At 39.9% G+C, this 20,556-nt stretch overlaps 1 protein-coding gene across 6 annotated transcripts in view; it reads right to left on the bottom strand.

Moving 5' to 3' along the window:
• Positions 1–485: 485 nt before the first annotated feature.
• The window catches only part of LOC120515556 (T-cell differentiation antigen CD6-like), a 95,134-nt gene continuing 75,063 nt past the window's right edge, over positions 486–20,556 (bottom strand). For 2 of the 6 annotated variants that reach the window (XM_039736634.1, XM_039736636.1), the window contains 9 exons: positions 19,533–19,592; positions 16,938–17,075; positions 15,557–15,679; positions 12,577–12,693; positions 6,989–7,063; positions 6,021–6,125; positions 2,617–2,757; positions 2,321–2,404; positions 486–1,448 (listed from right to left, as the gene is read on the bottom strand). In XM_039736634.1, coding sequence (XP_039592568.1) covers positions 1,363–1,448; positions 2,321–2,404; positions 2,617–2,757; positions 6,021–6,125; positions 6,989–7,063; positions 12,577–12,693; positions 15,557–15,679; positions 16,938–17,075; positions 19,533–19,592 — 929 coding nt within the window. In that variant the 3' untranslated portion in view covers positions 486–1,362. The remainder of the gene's footprint in view (positions 1,449–2,320; positions 2,405–2,616; positions 2,758–6,020; positions 6,126–6,988; positions 7,064–12,576; positions 12,694–15,556; positions 15,680–16,937; positions 17,076–19,532; positions 19,593–20,556) is intronic. The other 4 variants (XM_039736637.1, XM_039736638.1, XM_039736635.1 and 1 more) reach the window with 4 other exon arrangements.

The following is a 20,556-nucleotide window of genomic DNA, read 5'->3' as shown; positions in this document are numbered from 1 at the left end:
CTCTTCATAGCACAGGTCTTGAAGCAAAATGTTCAACATTTGGTACTTTGCTGCAACTGTAATTTTTAACAAGTCTTTAAAATAATTTCAAGTAGCATATTTTTAATGAACAAGTTAATAGTACTAGGGTGTTGTACCGTGTTAGCCATTATGGATGTGGTGAGAAGTCCTGCAAAACGACCCCTTTTATTGGCTAACTAGAACGATTACAATATGCAGGCTTTCGAGGCAACTCAGGCCCCTTCTTCAAGTTAGTTTGTAATCTTTATCTTGCCTGAAGAAGGGGCCCGAGTTGCCTCGAAAGCTAGTTGGCCAATTAAAGGTGTCATTTTGTGTAACTTTTAATGAACAAGTAAAAAAAAAAAAGTGATTGATAAGTAAATGCAGCAAAAGCTTTAACAAAAGTAAACTGATTCCACCTAATCCAATTATATGGTGACAGAGAGCTGAAGTCTATCCTGGCAGTATTGGTGGTAGGCAGCAGATTAAACAGAGCCATCTTTTATTCTTTCTGAAAGTACATGCAGGTTATCAGCATTTAATTGTTGTAACTGTCCTCCATTTAAGATAGTGAAAAACCCTATAAAAGCATGCTTTACATTATAGATAAACGTAATCATCAGTATATACTGTACATGATAACCAACAAACGTTCTTTTGGCATTGCAGAGTAGTGTGCATTCTTCTTTCTCTACTTGATGTAGTGTTCCCGAGTTGATTTTCATTTGGCGTCTGGACTGTTGCAAACGTGATTCAGTGTGTCATTAATCTTTCACCAAGTGAAAAGTCATATCCTCTTTTGTTTGGCATGCATTGTATACTGTAGTAGTTATGGCAGATGGTCAGGACCAAGATCCTTTGTTTACAGGCCGTTAATAAGCAGCATGTTTATCAAGAGAGCTCTACAGACTGCACCTGTAGCCCAGGACCATATTGTCAGGGTTGACTGGAAACACCTGAATCCCCACAACAGACCACAGTCCTACTATCCATTAGAGCACAGACAAGGAAGGAGCAGAAATAGGGATGGATGGGAATTTTTTAATGTTCATGTGCCCATCTACAGAAATTCTTCCACTTAAAACGAATTCCATTTAATGAACTCTATTGTCTTCTTGGTTCATCTTTCTTTACCTTGTAAATATTTGTCTCAAATGTGACAATTCATATGTCAATATACACAAAACCTTCATTTATAATGGATCAGATGGCTTTTGAATCGGTTCTTAAATTATGTGTGCTCATTTTCTTTGGTCAGTTAGTGATTTCTTGGGGGAAGAGGCAGAAAGGTAAAGAGGATGTTTAACTTTTATTCCTGGAATGCACAGCCACATGGTGGAAGAAACACTGATGGTGTCCTATTCAGTGAACGTAGTTTGCAATGTCGTCATAATCATCCTCTGATGACGAATCTTCACAAATATTATTTGGTTGGCCTGTAGAGAAACCTTTTTAAAAAGAAGAAAAGAGTTTTTAAAAATTTTATTAAACGTCAGTGTCTAATTAGGATTAAGTTAATTAGATTAAATGTCGCCTATAGCACCACATATACAATTGACAATAAAATGGATGTATGTCTTTGTTGTAATAGTAGTCAGAAATAATTTGTTCTTATTTTTGACTCTTCCATAATCCCAGGACTATTGTGTGATTTTTTTTTTTTATTATTATTTATTTATTTTTATTTATTTATGACATCACTTCCGGTCCCTGCCTCTGATTATGTCACTTCGACTTCCTGCCCCGATAACATCAGTTTCTACACTGGCCCTAAAAGCTGTGATTTTGTCTATAGTTCTGTTTTGGACTCTGTCTTCTAAACAACTCACAATCTCTAACTACCTTTTTTGCAGCCAAGGCATATTATATGGATGGCTGCCCCAAACCTTTATGATATTCTTGTGATAATATATAATTAATATTGTTTTTATCAGTATGTGAATTTCCCCTTGGGGATTAATAAAGTATCTATCCATCCATCCATCCATCCATTTTTTACAATTTAAACAAATGAGAGTAAAGGGGCATTGCTGGTAATTGTAGCTTACGTTTCAGTATTGTAGCCACAATTCCTAAATGGGCTCATTGAGAAACCTTTTCACTTTACTATTTGCATATATTTGTTTAGTCATAGTTTTATTTAAGAATACAATATATACCTCGGAACAAAAGTTTAAACAAAACTCTTAGCATTCAATAGTTTGTCCACCAGGTGGCAACACTACACTTCAGTCTGTAGGATTTCACTGCTCTAAGAACTGCATACTTGAGCGAGCCAGCAAACAAACAAAAACTGCAACTGATGCAAAAAAAATCAGACCTCGTATTTCTTTCTTAAAATTGCTATTTCCAATGTTTTCATAATTTTCCCCTGATGAGGTGCTAGATGAATCTGAACAATGCTCTGTGAAGGACATAAACATGCAAACGTTAGTACAAGTAGAAGCTGACAAAGCCTGTGCCATTGACCGTGCATATTTAGCTAATTTAGTTTCAGATTTTCTTTTCCTGTGAATGTTAGTATAAAGAGAGACAGTTATTAATATACTGGAGTAGTAAGAAATTTAGACATTTATGAAAGAAATTGAAAATTAAAATAACATCAAATTATATTACCAGGTATAGAATTGTAGGATGGGTTCTTATTGTTTGTAATGCACTGATTCCAGGCTGGCTGGGGTGCAGTTTGGGGCACAGCTTTGACCACAGGTAACTGCACTAAAGGGATGTTCTCTTCTGTAACCCATGATTTAGGAGCTGCAGAAAAAGAAAATGATCTGTTACATTATTTTTTTTTTTTTTCCAGATTTTAAAATGCACTGTAATGATTTTGTCTAGATAGTTTGTTTGCCACTATTACACTATTACAGCAAAAAGCAGTGATCTGTCAGTTTATCTCTTTTATAGATAGCTGGAGGAAATATGTGGTTTTCAGAGGAGAGTAAACAGTACACTAAGATGTGGGTTCTGCTTTTGATATAAACATTTAACTTTTTAGAGACCTCATAATTGCGGATTAGTTTTTTTTTTTTTTTTTTACATCTTTAAGGAAAATCTGAACTGGTCAAAAATTGACAAAAATAGGATTGCTATTCTGTTTAAAAAAAATAATAAATAGTGACCTGTAAGGTACATCTCACACACCTGAACCCTAGACACGACTACACCAAACACTCCTGGTTTATTTAAAGAGGTGCCTTTTTCACTCAACTTCTCAGAAAAGAAGTGGAAGGTAGCAATGCAGAGAATCCACTCGAGCTCCATATGCGCAGAACATACAATTATTCAACTCAAAGTTATCTATCGAGGGCATCTCTCTTGCTTAAACTTGTCCAAAATGTTTCCAGGGCGGGATCCAACCTGCGAACATTGCAATCGAGTTCCAGCCTCACTGGGTCACATGTTTTGGGTGCCATGCACCAAATTAATATCATTTTGGACCAAAATCTTTAAATGCCTTTCAGACAGCCTTGGTGTCTCAATCCCTCCTAATCCATTAACAGCTATGTTTGATGGGCTCCCAGAGGGGACAAACAAACTGTAATGGCCTTTACTACACTACTGGCACACAGACTTGTTTTGCTCAACTGGAAGAATCCTTACTCTCCTCTGTTAAGTCATCAGGTAACTGATGTCATATACTATATTTGAAATTGGAGAAAATCTAATTCTCACTTAGAGGATCTGTGCAGAACTTTTTCAAAACCTGGCAGGATCTGATAAATAACATTTTAGAATAAGCTTTTAAATTGAGGAAGCATGCCTCGCAGTTAGGAGACCCGGGTTCGCTTCCTGGGTCCTCCCTGCGTGGAGTTTGCATGTTCTCCCCGTGTCTACGTGGGTTTCCTCCAGGCGCTCCGGTTTCCTCCCACAATCCAAAGACATGCAGGTTAGGTGCATTGGCGATTCTACATTGGCCCTAGTCTGTGCTTGGTGTGTTTGTGTGTCCTGCAGTGGCTGGGATTGGCTCCAGCAGACCCCCGTGACCCTGTATTCGGATTCAGCGGGTTAGAAAATGGATGGATGGATGGATGGATTGAGGAAGCAGATTCTCTCCCCTTTTTTTAACTCTATTTTTATTGATTTATTAATTCATCTATTTACTTATTTTTACTAGCTTAAAGTTTTACTCTGCTGGCCTAGCTCTCTTTCTCATGGGTGGGGGTTGATTTGTTTTAAACTTAGTTTTGTAAAACTTGAGTTATTTGTATGGAACGTTATTTGATTTCAATAAAATCCAAAAAAAATTGCCTTTTTATAGTTTTTTTTTTCCCTTTAAATCAGCACAATTATTTTTTCCTCTAATCCATTTCTCCCAGCTGAGATTTGCTGTACTCCACTCGCAACTCTGAGCCACCTGTTTGAGGCCAACGGTTCCTTTTTCACCTTTTGACTTTTATGATCCTTCTAAGACATAATAAAATTTCTTCTGTCATAAAATACAATTATTATAAAAAGTTAATATATAAATATTTCATGAATCAAAAAGTTATCTAATTTCTGATATATTTATTGAGGTGTCATGAAATTATAGTAGAGTCGTTACAGACAGCAGCTCGGTGGTCACCGTGCCATGTGCAGAAGTGTTGTTTGGAACCGATTCCTGTCTTGTATCCAGAGTTGTTGAGAAGGCATCGGTCCCAAGTGACTGTAAATTTGGATTAGGAGGTTAAAAAAAAGAGAGGGTGGTCAGATTCTTCCATGTGCCAAAGAGCTTCTCAGAGAAATCGAATACAATTAAATTAAAAGAACTCCGATCAAATATAGAAATACATCTTAAATATAGGCAGGAGTGGCAAGACAGGATTCCACTGTGGTGTGCTGGCTCTGTGGCGAAGGTTCTGCGTTGGTGTCTGGCAGTTTGCTGGTTCAAATCCTGTTACTGCCAGAAAGGATCCTACTCCATTGGGCAATTGTGCAAGGCCCATAACCTGAAAATTGCACCAGGGGTGCTGTACAGTGGCTGCCCCTGCACCCGGGCCCTCCAACATCATATGAAAAGACAATCTCCTCTCAGGGATTAACAGAACAATATCAAAAAAAATTGGCAGTGGTCTCCCCTGGACTTTCTCGTATACTCAAATATGAGTTAGATATTTGATTTTGTAAACCGCAAGCCAATGATTATATTTTTATATTATTTACATTAAAGAACCATCAACAACAAAACAAATCAAATTAATATACTGAACAAAAAGTAAAGTTGAATAAATCGGACCCTGCAGCTGCAAGAATAAAAAAGTACCACTTCCGGTTAGCAGAAATAGCTTGAAAGGTGATAGAAATCTATGTTTTCTACCTAATACTTGTATGCAAAATTTGATTGACCTAAGTGGACGCGTACTCAAGTTATTGTGTTTACATACATATACACACACACAAACATATTTCCAAAAATAATATTTTTGGACACTGGGTGGACTAAAATGTCGAGATTAATAAAAAATCTTGAGGTTGAATTTTTGGACGATTGCAATACTTCGTATACGAGAAAGTAAAAAAACTTTAGTCCTCAACTGCAGGTCGATGAAGGCACCATGCTGCACCCTGCATTTGTGGATTGAATGGCGGGTGACCCAAGTGTTCACATGACCATCATCGTCGTATTTTTCCACGTAAACCATGAGGACTGATTTAGACCCTCTGTGTTAAGTAGAAGGCCCAGTGGGAGCTGGGCAGTCTTTTGACCGTGGAGCCCCAGCAGATTTTGGTTTTATTTCTCCAGCCTAACTTTTTTTTTGTTTTGTTTTTGCTATCCTCCTGGCCATCCATCCTTACCTTTTTTCTTTGTTACATACTGTATAATCTTCTTGCCTAATCTTTTTTATGTTTTATATATGAATTACTTTTCATTTAATCTTGTAATCTTGTTTGTATGAAAATGTGCCGTATAAACAAATGTTGTTGTACGTAAGAATAGCAAAGAGTCATATTCTAATTTCACAGATCAAAGATACTTTGTATGTAATCATAAAAATATTGAACATAATGTGCCCCCATATTGGACTGTGTTTTATTACTTGATGTAACTTCATTCTGGTAGTCTTCCCCTGAAGATGTACTAGAAGTTTCATCATCTGCCTGAGATGCAGTTTGCTGATTCCTACTAGGTGGAAATGCGGCACCTGCAAAAAGATGAAATGTGTAGGCTGTCAAAGAAAACAGAATTTTATTTAAATTCTACCCTTGAAGTTTTACAGTCTGTAGCTGAGTAATTTAGGAACTCTTAATATTTTTTTTTACCATGGAAATTCTCAGTGATTGAAAACAGAAGACTCTTGAAGTCTGAGCCTGTGGCCTACAATCCTGATTCAGAGATGCGTGGCTAGATTGATACTAAGTACTTTATTCGTTGCCAAGGGGAAATCCACTTGCTTCAGCAGCAATGCCATTTTGTATAAAACTCTTTTGTAATTTGCCCTTTTTTTTCTATTATATAAATTCAAGACCCAGTAGCCAGCATAGAGCAAGCCAGCGTTATATATCACGCTTTATGGAGTAATAATTACATATAGGTGCTTAGATATGCAGCTACTTAGTGTACTTAGCACCAGCACCTTTGTTAGATTTTAGTCTTGCACTTGATTATAAATTAATTACTATAGAGTTGCCCTGTAATTAAAGATGATGGATTTTTGCAAAAATTGTGCATTTGCATATTTAGTTTTGAGCGTTACAAAGTTCACAATCTGAGTGTGCTTTAAGATTGCAAATAGATGCTATAGATTTGCAGGAAATAACAACGTAGCTAAATCGAGTTCACAGTATAAAAAGTGAAAAGGTAGAATGGCATGTTTTCTTCAATCCGCAAATGCTTCTCTATAAAAATAACTGCTGATTTGTTTCCCCCCCATGTTCATACAATAATGTCGCTAATTAAAGTGAATCCTGTCTGTGCAGTTTGCGAAGCTGTCAGACAATATTATTATCCCACATTTTGATTATTCGACAGATCGCTTGCCTCTGTCTCTCCCTCTTACTCTCTCACCTTCCTCCATCACCGTCTCAAGTAGCAGTGTGTTAGGCACCGGATTTCTAGTCTCTGTTCTGTTTTTAAGAGAATCTGCAACACAGGAAATGTACAACACAAAATGAGCCAAGATGACAATGTGATTGGTAGCTCTTTAAGTTTGTTTAAAACAAACCCTAAGGTCTGTGTGTCCAGCCCTTCTAAGCATTGTGATTGGTCAGTTTGGCTTTGGTGACACAGGGTTAGAGGAATTGCCAGTGTGAGACGCGTGAGAAGGAGTAAATGCATATGAAGCATGCGGAGAGTGTCACCTTCGAGAAAATGGAGTCTGAGAAGCAGGCTTTACAGGAACATGTGGGGAGCGTGGGAGCGCCGGTGAAGAGACCTTCACACACATGCAAATACGGAGGAAAGGCGCTGAGGGTAAACGTAGGGCAAGAGGTAGCAAATATTTTTTTTTTTATTCTATTATCTGTCTTTGACAGGTGCCGTGGCTAGTGTGTGTGTATAAATAAAATATAAATAAATGCATGTTTAAATGCTAGTATGTTAGAATAATGGCAATTCAGAGTGTAAGTAATTGAAAAGTTTTGTGAAAAATGTGTAACACTTTAGTGCAGGGGTCCCAAACTCCAGTCCAGAAGGGCAACAGTGGCTGCAGGTTTTCATCCTAACCCTTTTCTTAATTAGTGACCTGTTTTTGCTGCTTATTAACTTCATTTGAATTCATTTTATTTGACTTGCTGTTGAAGACTAAGACCCCTCAATTCTTTCTTTCTCTCTAATTAGCAGCCAAACAATAATGAGATCTGCGGTGTGTTGGCACCCTGCCCAGGATTGGTTCCTGCCTTGTGCCCTGTGTTGGCTAGGATTGGCTCCAGCAGACCCCCGTACACTGTATTCGGATTCAGCGGGTTAGAAAATGGATGGATGGACAATAATGAGATACAAATTGAGCCAAACCATGACCAGCAAACTGTGACCATCATACAGTATCTTTACATATAATTTGATACTATCCGTATGTGTGGTGTTCGCGTCAATACCTCGACTCAATACAAGTTAGAACTATGCAATTTGGCATCCGTCCTTCTGACATCTATTGGCAGACTGAGTAATGACGGCTGTGTATTAACAACAGTCGTCGTTTAAATTTTAACCGATCTCAGATCTAAAATGAGTGACGATCTCAACGCAGCCAGAAGACCAGCGGCCGCTGCAAGGCTTCATAGGAAACGAAGTCACATGACTGACGAGGAACGTAGACTTGCTAATGCGACCAGACGAACACAACATGCACAACAAACGGATGAGCACCGTGCGGCTACAAATGCTACTAACACTGAAACAAATCGTGCAAATCGGACACAATGGACAGATGAAGAATGTACGCTACAGAATGCTACTAATACTGAAAGAAATCGTACCAGCCGTGCACAAGCAACTGAAGAAGCTCAAGCAGCCGCAAATGCAGCACGGGTTGAAAGCAATCGAGCAGCCTGTGCCTTGGGGTGTGAAAATGCTCAGCGGCACGGCATTGCCATGTGCAATCACACAGATATTATTGAGGACGAATTGTGGTTGACGTTAATCAACCATGCACCAGTCCGGGACTGGCAGGACATGATCCGCCACACCAACATAACTATTACTCCGACTCGTAAAATGCGGTTTGTTTTGAAAATTTGGTTGGCCGAAAAAAAACAAATGAGGTGCGCCAAAGACATGAGTTCAAGTCTCGCAGCCCCATTTAAACAGGAAGCTCTTCATTACATCGGTCAAAAAGGTCAATTTTAAGCACAAATCAGTGCCATGATAACAAAATAATTTCAAGGACTTAAATAATTTGCAGAGAAAATATTGATTTCACAAACGTAGAATTTGTAGCGCGATTCGATCGGCCTCCCAGTCGCTAGTCTGAAAATAAAGAAAGGTGATCAGGAATGCTGATCTGCTCTTAGAAAAGAGAAAATCGACAAATTCAGAAATGTCTGCTATTGCACCATGTGAACAGCAACAAGCCATGGAATTAAAGAACGAGTTTAATTAACGACAAGACTCGGCACCTCATTAAGCAACTGGTTGGAGTTTGAGGCCCTGACTTAGTTGGTCTTCTGTTGGCTCACTCACTTTTCACATTTCACTTGCCATTTAAGGAAAGAAACGAAGCAATTCAGAGGAATAATGAAGAAATTCGAGGAAACATTTCTTAAATCCAAGTCAATTAAAATTAATTCAAAAGAATTTAATTAGCAGCAAAAACACATCACTCATTAAGAAAAGGGTTAGATTGAAAACCTGCAGCCACTGCGGCCCTCCAGGATTGGAGTTGGGCACCCCTGCTTTAGTGGCTGCAATAATAGGCATTTATTAATACACTTATGCTTATTTATAGTTTACTGTCAGGCATTGTATATTAGCATTCTAGTGTGTGTGTTATTGAGTAAACATGCCATAAACCAGAGGTCTCAAACTCCAGTCCTGGAGGGCCGCAGTGGCTGCAGGTTTTCATTTTAACCCTTTTCTTAATTGGTGACCAATTTGTGCTGCTAATTAATTCCTTTTTCTTTCATTTGAATTGACTTGTTTTTTTTTTAGGATTTGTTTCTCTGAATTTCTTCATTGTTTCTCTGCATTGCTTCATTTCTTTCCTTAAATGGCACCCAAACAGAAATGAAACCAACAGCAAGCCGGATCACCCTCTGAGAAATGCGCCACATGGCCCAGGTGCCGTAACTCATGTGCCCTCACAATGTATGCACATTCGGGACTTTATGAGCAACCGCCCATTCAACATAAACTCAAGCAAGTGGTACCCAAGGATTCTCAGAAGAGACACGGTACCAAAGAAGTCCTTTCCAGGAGGGCAGATGACTTTTAGCATTGAGTGAGCCAGCTAAAGACCAACTAAGTCAGGGCCTCAAACTCCAACCAATTTCACTCCAAGCAGTTGCTTACTTAGGTGCAGATTCTTGTTGTTCATTAAACCCATTCTTTAATTCTATGGCTTGTTGCTGCTCTCACTGTGCAGTAGTATACATTTCCAAAATTGTTGATTTTCTCTTTTCTAAGAGCACTGGTGAAATGTTTTGTGGACCTGAGCAGATCAGCTTGTGACCTTCATCTTTCTTTATTTTCAGATATTGTATGATGGACACAGTTTGCTGGTCTTGTTTTGGTTAATTTTATATCTTAGTATTGTCAGTCAGTCATTATCCAACCCGCTATATCCTAACACAGAGTCACGGGGGGTCTGCTGGAGCCTATCCCAGCCAACACGGTGCAAGGCAGGAACAAATCCCTGGGCAGGGCACCAACCTAACCACAGTATCTTATTATTTGGCTGCTAATTATAGAAAAGGAAACTTTCATGTTTCTTTATTTTTAGATATTGTATGATGGACACCAGTTGTTTTGGCTCATTTTGTATCTCATTATTGTTTGGCTGCTAATTAAGGAAAAAGAAACAATTAAGTGGCCTGAGTCTTCAAGAGCAAGTCAATTAAAAATTAATTCAAAAAAGTTAATTAGCAGCAAAAACAGGTCACTAATTAAGAAAAGGGTTAGAATGAAAACCTGCAGCCACTGAGGCCCTCCAGGACCGGAGTTTGAGTCCACTGCCATACACATTTTTCCAACATGCTGTCTTAAAATATAATAAAATGAAATGTAAATATTATATTAAGTTTGAATGGATGTGTTGCATGGACTGTTTAGTTAATTTGAGATATCAATACATTTTATTGTAATACTAATTCACACAGTACAGGTTGACATTCAAAAATCCAGCCATTGATAATCCGGTTTGTTCAGATTTCCGGCACGGACTTCGGAGTGCATTTTCAAATTTACCACATTGGCGCGCCACTGTTTTCTGGAGGCACCGTTTATGTTTTGATGACGCTGTATTCGATAATCTTGTAGTTGTTGGGTCTTGCTTGCACCAATGCATTCCTGCTCATCCCTTCCCATTTTATCATTTATTTGCTGCTGTATAGCCCCGTTATGGATTCAGCAAAGAAAAATGGTGGCGTAAAACGTAAACATCGTGCGTTGTCGATTGCAGAGAAAGTGGAAAAAAAAAAACTTGATAGCGGCGTATCTGTGCGAACCATTTGTGAAACATCTGAATTTGCTTTTCATGTATCCATCCATCCATCCATCCATTAGCCAAGTCGCTGTATCCTAACTACAGGGTCACGGGGGTCTGGTGGAGCCCATCCCAGCCAACACAGGGAGCAAGGCAGGAAACAAATCCTGGGCAGGGCGCCAGGCATACACTAGGGACAATTTAGAATTGCCCAGCCACCGCAGGGCACACACACACACACACACACACACCAAGCACACACTTGGGAGAATTTAGGATCGCCAATGCACCTAACCTGCATGTCTCTGGACTGTGGGAGGAAACCAGAGTACCTGGAGGAAACCCACGCAGACACAGGGATAACATACAAACTCCATGCAGGGAGGACCCGGGAAGCGAAGCTTTTCATTTAGTGTTTAATTTTCTTTCTTTAAAGGACTGTACAGGTAGTCATTTTCTGTTAAATATATACAGCATACATAACCATCCATAATCCGGTACTCCTCAGGTCCGGAGGTTGCTGGATTTTTGAATGTCAACCTGTATATTCATTCAATCAACCTTTGCTCTATCTTTTTAGTTCAATTCTGGGTAGTGGGATTTTGTAAAATAATCACCCATCTGTCCACTGTTTGAATTTGTCTAATATGGCAGCATTGGGTGCAAGTCATGAAGGAATTTTAAGGTGCCAAATGTATTATTTTTCAGTGTCTGGAGCTGGTTCTTGCCTTCTTGAAATGCTGCCAGGTTAGGCTCCGGCTTCCATGCAATGTTGCAATTGAATTAATCCAAGTAAGTAAATGGGTGGATGAATACTTAAAAATGACATAAAAAGACAGATCTTGGTGGTAATTCAGTGCGTAATGATTTTTATGAAGATTTCTTATGAATACGTCAAGAAATAATGGAAAACAGTAAAGAGTACAGTACCTGTTCTGGCTAATAGGTGCATCTGTATTAGTCAGTTAATACTGTGTAACAAGAGACATTTAGTCCAGAGCTGTAGTCTTATTAAGATCAAACAATGGTAACACTTCAGAATGGAGGCTAACTACAGCGCATCTGTTAGTCAGTTACTGCTGTGCGGCGAGACTTTGTGTTATGTAATAAAAAAGTGACTAATAGATTACACAACAGCAAGCCCTTAAAACCTCCATTCTATATTGATGTGGCAATGATGTGTTTGCCACTCTGAAGTATTATGCAAAATTGTCCTCCATCATGCAGTACATCCTTTAGAAAGAGATTGCTATCATTTAGTGCAAAAAGATTTTTTTTTTTGCATTAAAGGTCAAGTTCATAATAAAATAATTACTCCACAATGGAAAATTCATTCTGTCAAGTACTACATATAAATGACTTAAGTACAATAAAAAGGTAAAACCCATATTTTTATAAAATATAGAAAGGAAAGGATGCTCCTTCATTTTTATCTAGTTAACTCCTGGTAGTTTTGCTGAAGGCACAATGCAAAGTACAGCAGTTAGTTATGTCAGTTTTGTGCAGCGTAACTCACTTTGGAAAGTGGACATGGAGACGGCAGGTTCTGCACTGAAGTCATACTCATCATAATCCGACTCGAACGAGGAATCGGTGGCATTCAGAGGTTGAGTAATTTCAGGTGCAGTGGCAGCTAAAATAAATTGAGAGAAATGGAAATTTCAATTCTTTATTGTCATGTGCACAAGTACCACGTACAATGAAATGCTTGCTTGCATGTCCCCCTGCAGACCAAAAAAAACCCCACACACAATAAATAAATGAATATAAATAAGTAAATAAATAAAACCAGAATCCTAGGAATAAATAGAGACAGTGGCAGAGGTATATGTGCGGGTAGCAGTGGAGGTGACACAAGGTTACTGATTGTTCGTGAGTCTGACTGCAGTTGGGTAGAAACTTTTCCTGATCCTGGAGGTGTGCGTCCGAATGGACCTTAGTCGCTTCCCAGATGGGAGGAGGGTGAAAAGTGACAGGGCAGGGTGGTTGATGTCCCACCTGATACAGTTTACTTTCCTGAGACAGCGTGTAGTGTGGATGTCATGGATCGCAGGGAGCTGTGTGCCCGTGATCTGCTGTGCTGTGTTCACCACATATTAACACAAATTAACCACACATCTAGTTTACACTTCAAATAAAATTGTCTCATAAATACAAAACAAATATGATTTGAACTTGCAGTTTCTGGCTCTGACATGTACCTTTGGAGAAGTGTTGTGTGAATGGATCTTCTAAAAGGTTCTGCTTGGGCAGGTAACTGAGCATCCAATAGGACATCTTCCATTACTCCAATGCTTATTAGGAACTCATTTGTCCTTTGGGAGCTAAGGGCTCTTACGCTGGTTTCATTGCAAGCGTTTATACAACCTGTCCATATAAGCTGCCCTCAAGCTGCTTTGCAGTCATTGGTTTTGAGCTGGCAAATTGTAATCAGCAATGAGTTGGGCAGTCTTTGGAAACCAGTAAACCCCCAATTCTGTAAAGATCGTTCTGATGCACGTCATCCAACCCCAGGAGCGCTTCCGGGTAGGCTGTAAAGGGAGCCAGCAGCCGCCACTCCGTGAGCCAGAGTCGGGAGGAAGGAGACAACGCTTGCCGAGAAGAGTGCATTTGTGCTTTGTGTTTGAGTTTTGTGCTTAGTTTGGGACTGTGTCGTGCCTGAGGAAGACATGGCCCCCAGGTGAAGAAAAATAAAAGTTTATTTATTTTACGTATGCCTTCCGGTGTCAGTCTGTGTTCATATAGCGCCTTGTCACTAATATATATGTTTGCAGCTGGAGATCCACAAAGGGAGAAAATGAATCACGTATCATAAAGTAGTTTTTATACCCGAGTTTTCAGCCCCTGCTAGGGACCTTCATCAGAGGTTTAGTGCTTAGACTTACAAGAATCAAAGGCAATATATAGCAAAAATTACTTTGTGGGGGGGGACATGGCTAAGTCAGTGAGATGGGTATTGGTTGTAAAGTTTTAAAAACTACTTTATGATACGTGATTCATTTTCTCCCTTTGTGAATCTCCAGCTGCAAATATGCAAACCGTATCACAGACCTTTATATATATTTATATATATAAATATATAATATATATATATATATATATATATATACAGTATATACACAGTATATATATTCAGTGTGTATACAGACAGTATATATATTCTTAATTGAGACCTTCCTTATCTTTTACTGAAGTTTTTTCTTATACTAAATTTGAGTGAGTACCCAAGTTAGTTCCCAAGTGTTTAGTAATGAACTAGCGACCCATCAAAGGGCTGCTTCTCATTTTGCACTTGAATTCATGGCTATATGAAAATCAGAGTCCCTTGTACTTTCTACACATTTCTTGGGGCTCTAAATGTTTCTCTACACCCAGTATCAGCTCCTAGTGGTGAAATGGAAAAAGTGGTGACCAAAGATAAGTGGAGATTCATTATGAATGTGTGTGATTCATGTATACAGAGTTTACGTTCTAAATAACACACGAGTACAGTTCGCTATTTAGTAAAATGTAATTGTATCACAAATGTACTTTTTGTGTCAGTTCTCTGTCCTTTAAACATCCTTCAGCCCCTCTGGAAATTTGAGAAATGATCCATCCATCCATCCAGTTTCTAACCCGCTGAATCCGAAGACAGGGTCACGGGGGTCTGCTGGAGCCAATCCCAGCCAACACAGGGCACAAGGCAGGAACCAATCCTGGGCAGGGTGCCAACCCACCGCAGGACACACACAAACACACCCACACACCAAGCACACACTAGGGCCAATTTAGAATCGCCAATCCACCTAACCTGCATGTCTTTGGATTATGGGAGGAAACCGGAGCGCCCGGAGGAAACCCACGCAGACACGGGGAGAACATGCAAACTCCACGCAGGGAGGACCCGAGAAGCAAACCCGGGCCTCCTAACTGCGAGGCAGAAGCGCCACCCACTGCGCCACCGTGCCGCCGAGAAATGATCTTAAAATCAAAATGTTTTGATGTCAAACATTTAATCTCTTTATTAGGTAATGGAATTTAGTTTTTTCTTTTTTTCCAGTCTTCTAATTGTGTGCTGTGGTCGCGACCGATCAGAATTGAGGTTCTTTTCTTTGTGAGGGAAGTTGAGAGTGGGTTGAGACCCCTTAATAAGCAGATGAGAGCAAGCTTAAAAGGACCAGACCCTGTAAATACATTTGATTGATCAACAACAGGAATGTCCATCAGTAAATTTTCATTGTAGATATTATGGATAATGTCCAATAATGATTTGTGTTCCAAAATCATTACAAATGGAAGGATAGACAAAACGTTCAGCACACTTTTTTCAAATGCCCAGTTCATATGAATAACCCAATAGACCACCAGCTCCCTTTTTTTGCCCTTTTCTCTTTCCTGTGTTCTCCGGCCTATTTGGTCTTCAAAATGTTGTCATGGCAGTTGATGGTACATTGGAGTGCCATGGACAGACCTGTAATCCCATACACCATGTCAAGGGAAATAGATTGACTGACCTGTGTTATTGTTTGCTGGCTCTGTGGTCGTCTTCATGCAGTCTGCTATGTATCTGTAGTCATTTTTTTCATTTGTGACAGAGACTCCCTGTAGACTGGAACCAATCTGCTGTACAGTCAACTCTGAAAACACAATAGACAAAAACTCCTTCCTGACCATACTCCCTTCCAGAATTTGTCAGCCATGTTTCATCCTTTCAAAGTTCAAAAACTGTTAATTGAAACCTGTCCAGATTTATTGGAAAATGTATGATAAGGAATACTGTGTATGTATTGGTTGTGAAGAATCTTCTGTTTATTCTGATAGCTCGGTAATGCTGTGACTCCACATAGTAAAAAAGAGGATATAGTTTACTGTACCTTAGTATCAGGGTACAAGGTTAAACATTGTGCTTACAAATTTTAAGTTTGGACAGCACAGTGGTTAACATGGCTGCCTTAACTCCGGCATTTGAGTTTCTAATTTCTGTGTATGTCAAGCTGGCATTTTCTCCCTCTCACTGCTTGACCTTTCCTCTTGTACTCCAGGTTTCCTCCCACATCTCAAAAACGTGCATTTGTTTGATTGATTGATACAAAAACATGGTAGTGTGGAAGGAGCCTGATTAGGGTAAGGAGTTGCAATTAAAGTAACAAATTTAAGAATACAAACTCAAGCAACGTCGGCAGCAAGAATCCTCAAGGTGTTACGCACAACACATGTTGGTGACTGTTTGAGGTCAGCGGGCAGCAGAATGTCCATGTTGTGCTGTCCTGACATTTAGGACAAGTCAGACGCATTGTGATGAAGAAACACCTTTGGGGCAGCGATCCGCATCAGTGCCAGAGCCTATGATTGTCACTATCTCGATCATCGTTATTATCAGCAAAATATCGATCTTGCAACAAATCTAGTTGTTCCAAAACATCAGCCGTTTTATACCTTTTCATTAATACATTTTGTAAAAATGTCTACAGTCCCGCTTTCTCAGTCCTGTGGTATTGAGTGTTGCTGATGGTGCCATCCATTCTCTAATCCAAGCACTTCAGCAACAATTACATTTTCATCCTTAAAACACCCTGCATTGTTCATTGTGAGTCAAACTTCTTCTGCTGTTTTGAAGGGATATCTGTAATTGCTCACAATTCTAAATACATTTTACTTCTAATTGCGGTATTACTTAAACACTCCACCCATCCAAAATCCTTTCAATTTTCTTGTGTCATATAAATAAGCCCAAATGTCTGGTTTTGTTGTTGTATCAACTCTAACCCAAAAACGTACAGTAGCTAGCATAGCACAGCCATGTCAGAGAGAAGAATTAAAGGACTAAAGTGTAAAGGCTGTTAAATGACTTGGTGATGCGTCTCAGTCACGTGCACCATTATTATTGTCACTTACTGTTTCTTTTCTTGACACAGCAGCACAACACAGTAAAGAGCACAATCATTAGAAATAGCAAGAATGAAAGCACAAAGCATCCAATCACTGGAGGAGTGAGGAAATCGTCCAGAGTTTTAACGACTTCAGTTGTTGGCACTGAAAGAAAAACAAATGAAGACTTTAATTGTGGTTATTATATAATAAATTACCTGTAGTATATATGTTACGGCCAAAATACAAAGTTCTGCCAGTTCCCAAATTGGCCGGCCATTTTGCATTTTGGCTGAGAGGTGTGGCCAGAGTCCGATTACTAGAAATGACCAGTGTATATTCTACTTTGGCTGGCCATTTTGCGAAGTGGCAGGAAATCCCTGGCCAAAATGCGATGTGCTGATGTAGGACTGTCCGGTAGGCGGCACATCTTTCACTTCCGGTGTATATACCAGATGTTGACAGAGGTCGCGGTGATCCAAGAAGCTTTCTTGCAATGGTCATGAACATCGAGGGTGCTTTCTACAAGCTGGGAACAGAACATGGTGTTCTCAAACAACTGTATTCCAGATGTGAGTTTTCCATTCTGCACGAGAAACTGCTCACACTGGAATCCGTAGACACAAAAGAAAAATCACTACGAACCGTCGCGTCTTCCCAATCACTGACCGGCGGCCAAGGCTACACTCGATGCAGATGCACTACTAAGTTTGTAACAAATGGCTGCAAATGTAGAAATAAGAAACTGTTGTGTAATTCGAAATGTCATAAAAGTTTATCTTGTTGTAAGAAGTGATGATGGATATTTATAAAGTAAAGAGATTGTATAAAGTATGAAATTATACAAACCCACCAAAATCTGCTCATGCCTTTTTTCTTCCAACTTTAGCCGATCGCTCCATGCTGTTTCGCAAACTGGCTGGCCAAATCCCGAAATCAAGGAAAGATTGGACATTGGCTGGTCAATTTACAGCGACATTGGCCATTTCCCGATTTGGCCGGACACTTCCCACTTTGGCCGATTTCGGGCATTGGCCGTAACATATACACCAATCAGGCACAACATTGAAGCCACTGACAGGTGACGTGAATCACACTGATTATCTCATTACAGTGTCACTTGTCAAGGGGTGGAATACTTTAGGCAGCAAGTGAACAGTCAGTTCTTGAAGGTGATGTGTTGGAAGCAGGAAAAATGGACTTTTGGCAAGGGCCAAATTGTTATGGCTAGACAGCTGGTTCGGAACCTCTCCAAAATGGCAGGTCTTGTGGGGTGTTCCCAGGATGCAGTGGTTAGTACCTACCAAAACTTGTCAATGGATGGAGAACTGGTGAATAGGTGATAGGGCCATAGGTGTTCACGGTTCATTGATGTGAAATGGGAGCAAACGCTAACCCATTTGATTTGGTCCCAAAGAAGAGCGACTGCTAAAAAACTAAATGCTGGCCATGAGAGAAAGGTGTCAGAGCACACAGTGCATTGCAGCCTGCTGTGTATGGATATGTGTAGCCACAGACCAGTGAGAGTGCCCATGCTGACTCCTGTCCACCAACAAATGTACCTGCAATGGGCTCATGAGTTTGTCAGAACTGAAGAAGGGTGACCTGGTCTGATGAATGACATTTTCTTTTAGATCATATTGACGGCAAGTTGTTTGTGCGTCAGTTACCTGGGAAATAAATGGCGGCAGGTTGCACTATGGGAAAAAAAGAAAGCCATTAGAGGTATTGTGGTGCTGAGGGCAATGTTCTGCTGGGAATCCATGGGTCCTGGCATTCATGTAGATGATAATTTGATACATACCACCTACCTAAAGATGGCAACGATATACCCTAATGGTTGTGGCCTCTTGCAGCAGCATAATGTGCCCTGCCACAGTCTACAGATTGTTCAGGAGTGGTGTGAGGGACATGACAAAGAGTTTGAGTTGTTGATTAGGCTTCATTCAGATCAAGCATCTGTGGGATGTGCTGGAAAAACAATTGTGACCCATGGAGACCCCACTTTAAAACTTGCAGGACTTAAAGGATCGTCTGCTAATGTCTTAGTGCCAGTTACCACAGGGCACCTTCAGAGGTCTTGAGGAGTCCATGCCTCGACAAGTCAGAGCTGTTTTGGTGGCACCTACACAATATGTCCACCATGGATAGACATTGTACATATTTCACCATTTTATTTTGTCTCACTTTCTGTTTCTGTATAATGCTCAAGCATTCCAATTCATTGTTTAGGCCATGTAAAAGTGCAGCCTGTAAAGGTCACATGCTGTATGTAATAAGTAAAAGTAAAGCACAGCTGATTGTATGTTGCATACGATCTAAACCCTCCAAACTTTATAACGGTACAGGATTACAGGTCAAAGCGTTACATTCAGATCTGATTGAAGCTAGCGTTTTTAGAGGATGTCTTACTCTATGTAGTACAGTTTTTTTTAATTCACATCATTTAATACATAGGAGTTCATCTTTGTCCCCCTAGAAATTTAGTACAATAGAATACCCCTTTTCAAAAATTTTTGGTCACTTCTTGTAAGGGGAAAGCAGCCATGCCTTAAAGATAAAAGCAGCTAACAACGGCATTAAATTAAAACAAACATTCAAAACGTCAGCTTAAATCCATACCCACTGTCCATTGCTCAGTCACAGAAGTCTTAGGCATAGTCATGTTGAAGCCAAGTGAGCCTGCAAAAATATCAGATTGCAACATGATTATTCAGTCACAAAAGACTTACACCATCTCACACTCCCAAAATAAGATGATACAATTGAAAGAAACAAAACACAATGTAATGCATATTGTATTACCGACAATGAGCACTGCATTAGAGGAAGGTTCCACCACCTTGAAGGTTCACTGTTGATATCAAGATTGTTGGTCTCTTGGGTGGATTCAGATAGTATTCAGACCTTACCACATGCACTTCAGAAGAGGTCATCCACCTGAAGTTAAGCATGGTCAGGCCAGGCCACTACATGGATGGGAGACCAACCAAGAAAAGCTTGTGTTGCTGCTGGAAGCGGTGATGGTGAGGCCAGCAGGGGGCACTTACCCTGTGGTCTGAATGTGGATTCCAGTGCAGTGATGGGGACAGTGTACTTGTAAAAATGGCACCATCCTTCGAATGAGATGTAAAATAAAGGTCCTGACTCTCTGTGGTCAAAAACATCCCTGGGCATTCTTTGTAAAGAATAGGGTGTATCCCGATGTCCTGGCTAAATTGCCCACCACAGCCTGGTCATTTGGTCACCTAATCATCCCGTCTCTGACTGGCTAACTGTCTCTTACCCCTTCATCATCTAAAAGCTCATGTATGGTGAGCAGAGTGGCACAAAATGGCTGTTGTTGCATCACCCAGGTAGATGTTGCACATTAGTGGTGGATGAAGTTTCTCACCACTCACTGTGTAAAGCACTATATAAATATAAAAAATTATTATTACCTGTGTATGTTAAGGTCCCACAATTCATACTGCATGTCAGGACAAAAACCAAATCATGAAGTGTAACAAAACTCCCTGTAGATCTCCACAATTACACTGTGACTAAATCAGGACAAGGGGATAAAACCACTGCTAAAGCCTTGAGTGTTCATAGGAGCACAAGTAATTGTGGACTAGAAGACATTTGGAACTGCAAGGACTGAGTA

The sequence above is a fragment of the Polypterus senegalus genome, chromosome 15 (assembly GCF_016835505.1).
Source record: "Polypterus senegalus isolate Bchr_013 chromosome 15, ASM1683550v1, whole genome shotgun sequence".
NCBI classification, from domain to species: Eukaryota; Metazoa; Chordata; class Cladistia; order Polypteriformes; family Polypteridae; genus Polypterus; species Polypterus senegalus.
The sequence above is the reverse complement of the archived record's forward strand: the minus strand, read 5'-3'. Positions and strand labels throughout refer to the sequence as shown.